General features: G+C 36.8%; 1 protein-coding gene across 1 annotated transcript; it reads left to right on the top strand.

Annotated features, from left to right (window-relative positions):
• Positions 1-627: 627 nt before the first annotated feature.
• Positions 628-1,641, top strand: LOC129558455 (olfactory receptor 7A17-like). The gene has a single exon (XM_055429612.2). It carries the CDS (start codon positions 673-675, stop codon positions 1,639-1,641), a length of 969 nt encoding a protein of 322 aa, XP_055285587.1. The 5' UTR covers positions 628-672.
• Positions 1,642-1,912: the final 271 nt, after the last annotated feature.

The following is a 1,912-nucleotide window of genomic DNA, read 5'->3' as shown; positions in this document are numbered from 1 at the left end:
TCTACTATGATTGGGTCACTTTTCTCCATTTAGGTCTCAATAACTGCACTATACATGTTAGTTCCTCTATTTTAGATGCATATATATTAATAACTATTATCAACTTTGTAATTTTGTCTTCATCATATTTAGATCTTCCTGAACTCTCAGTAATAAATAAACCCTCATCCATTGTTTTTATACTTGTTTTTCTTTCTTCACATATGTCACTGTCACATGGTATTATGATACTTATTTTCTTATATATTTTCACTGTCCTTATATCTTTTGGCTTTTGTTTCTCAGCATCTTAAACCTAGAAAATGGTCAGTACTCACCATATGTTCCTCAAATGCATGAAAATATTTCTTATTAAAATTGTTTAATGCATGATTCCTTGGGAGAAAGTCTGAAAAATTTCTCCACATAATAATCTAGGATCACCTGAGAACTTTAGATATTTTTTCCCACTCAAGTCTATATATTTCCCCTCTTTTTAACAGAATTCCTAGTCAGAGATGTCACAGAACATCCATCAAATGTGAGGATTCAGACAATACATGTAGGTATGTATATATATTATATGCATATACATATACCTACTTTATACATTATAGTATTTCAAATGAATAATACCAATCTGTGCAAATTCATATATGCATTTTTTTTATTCCTAGTCATCAATACCAGCACATGGTACCAGGAAATGATACACAAAATTTAGAATTTCTTCTTCAGGGATTATCAGTGGAACCAGAACTGCAGCCATTCATATTTGGAATGTTCCTTTCCATGTATCTGATCACTGTGTTTGGAAATCTGCTCATCATCCTGGCTGTCATTTCAGACTCCCATCTTCACACCCCCATGTACTTCTTCATCTCCAACTTGTCCTTTGTAGACATCTGTTTCACTACCACAACGATCCTAAAGATGTTAATAAATATACAGATCCAGAGCAAAGTTATATCCTATGGAGGGTGCATCACTCAGATGTATTTTTACATACTTTTTGCAGCGTTGGATGATTTTCTTTTGACTGTGATGGCCTATGACCGCTTTTTGGCCATCTGCCACCCCCTGCACTACACAGTCATCATGAACCCCCGACTCTGCGGGCTGTTGGTCCTGGTGTGCTGGGTCATTAGTGCCCTGCTTTCCTTGTTAGAAAGCTTACTGGTGTTACAGCTGTCCTTCTGTACAGACTTAGAAATCCCCCACTTTTTCTGTGAAATCAAACAGGTTGTACTACTTGCCTGTTGTGACACTTTCCTTAATGATATAATTATGTATTTTACAGCAGTGCTGTTGGGTGGTGGCCCCCTGGCTGGTATTCTTTACTCTTACTCTAAGATAGTGTTCTCCGTATGTGGAATCTCATCACCTCAGGGGAAATATAAAGCGTTTTCCACCTGTGTGTCTCACCTTTTGGTTGTCTTCTTATATTATTGTTCAAGCCTAGGAGTGTACCTTAGCTCTGCTGCTACCCACGGCTCACAGTCAAGTGCAACAGCCTCAGTGATGTACACTGTGGTCACACCCATGCTGAACCCCTTCATCTATAGTCTGAGAAATAAGGACATAAAGAGGACTCTGAAAGGATTCATTCAGATGGCAGTTAAAAAGAGGAAAATCATTCTGAGTCTGAAGAAGTGTCCTTGAAGAAGGACTCAAAGCCTTAAAACAAGAAATTCCTATTCTTTGATCAGATTCTGAATGTTGAATTTGCTCCTTCTGTTAATTTCTTAAAATTTCCATTTCTTTGACTTCAGCACTTTAGACGATTCGTGTACTCACCTGTTGAAGTTTTCCTCTCTAATGAATTTTTTTTCTGTTCATTTTCTTTTGTCCATTTCCCTATTTTTCCATTTTAATTTGTGTACTTTCCTACTTTTGCAAAGTTGTTCCCAGCCTTAGAGAAGAAAGACTTGGA

This window comes from Moschus berezovskii, chromosome 8, assembly GCF_049115385.1.
Source record: "Moschus berezovskii isolate FMDL1 chromosome 8, NW_MosBer_1.0, whole genome shotgun sequence".
Lineage (NCBI taxonomy): Eukaryota > Metazoa > Chordata > Mammalia > Artiodactyla > Moschidae > Moschus > Moschus berezovskii.
The sequence above is the reverse complement of the archived record's forward strand: the minus strand, read 5'-3'. Positions and strand labels throughout refer to the sequence as shown.

Bases quoted from the DNA above. Each gene is read 5' to 3' on its own strand.
- LOC129558455 (XM_055429612.2), top strand. From the start codon at position 673: ATGGTACCAGGAAATGATACACAAAATTTAGAATTTCTTCTTCAGGGA.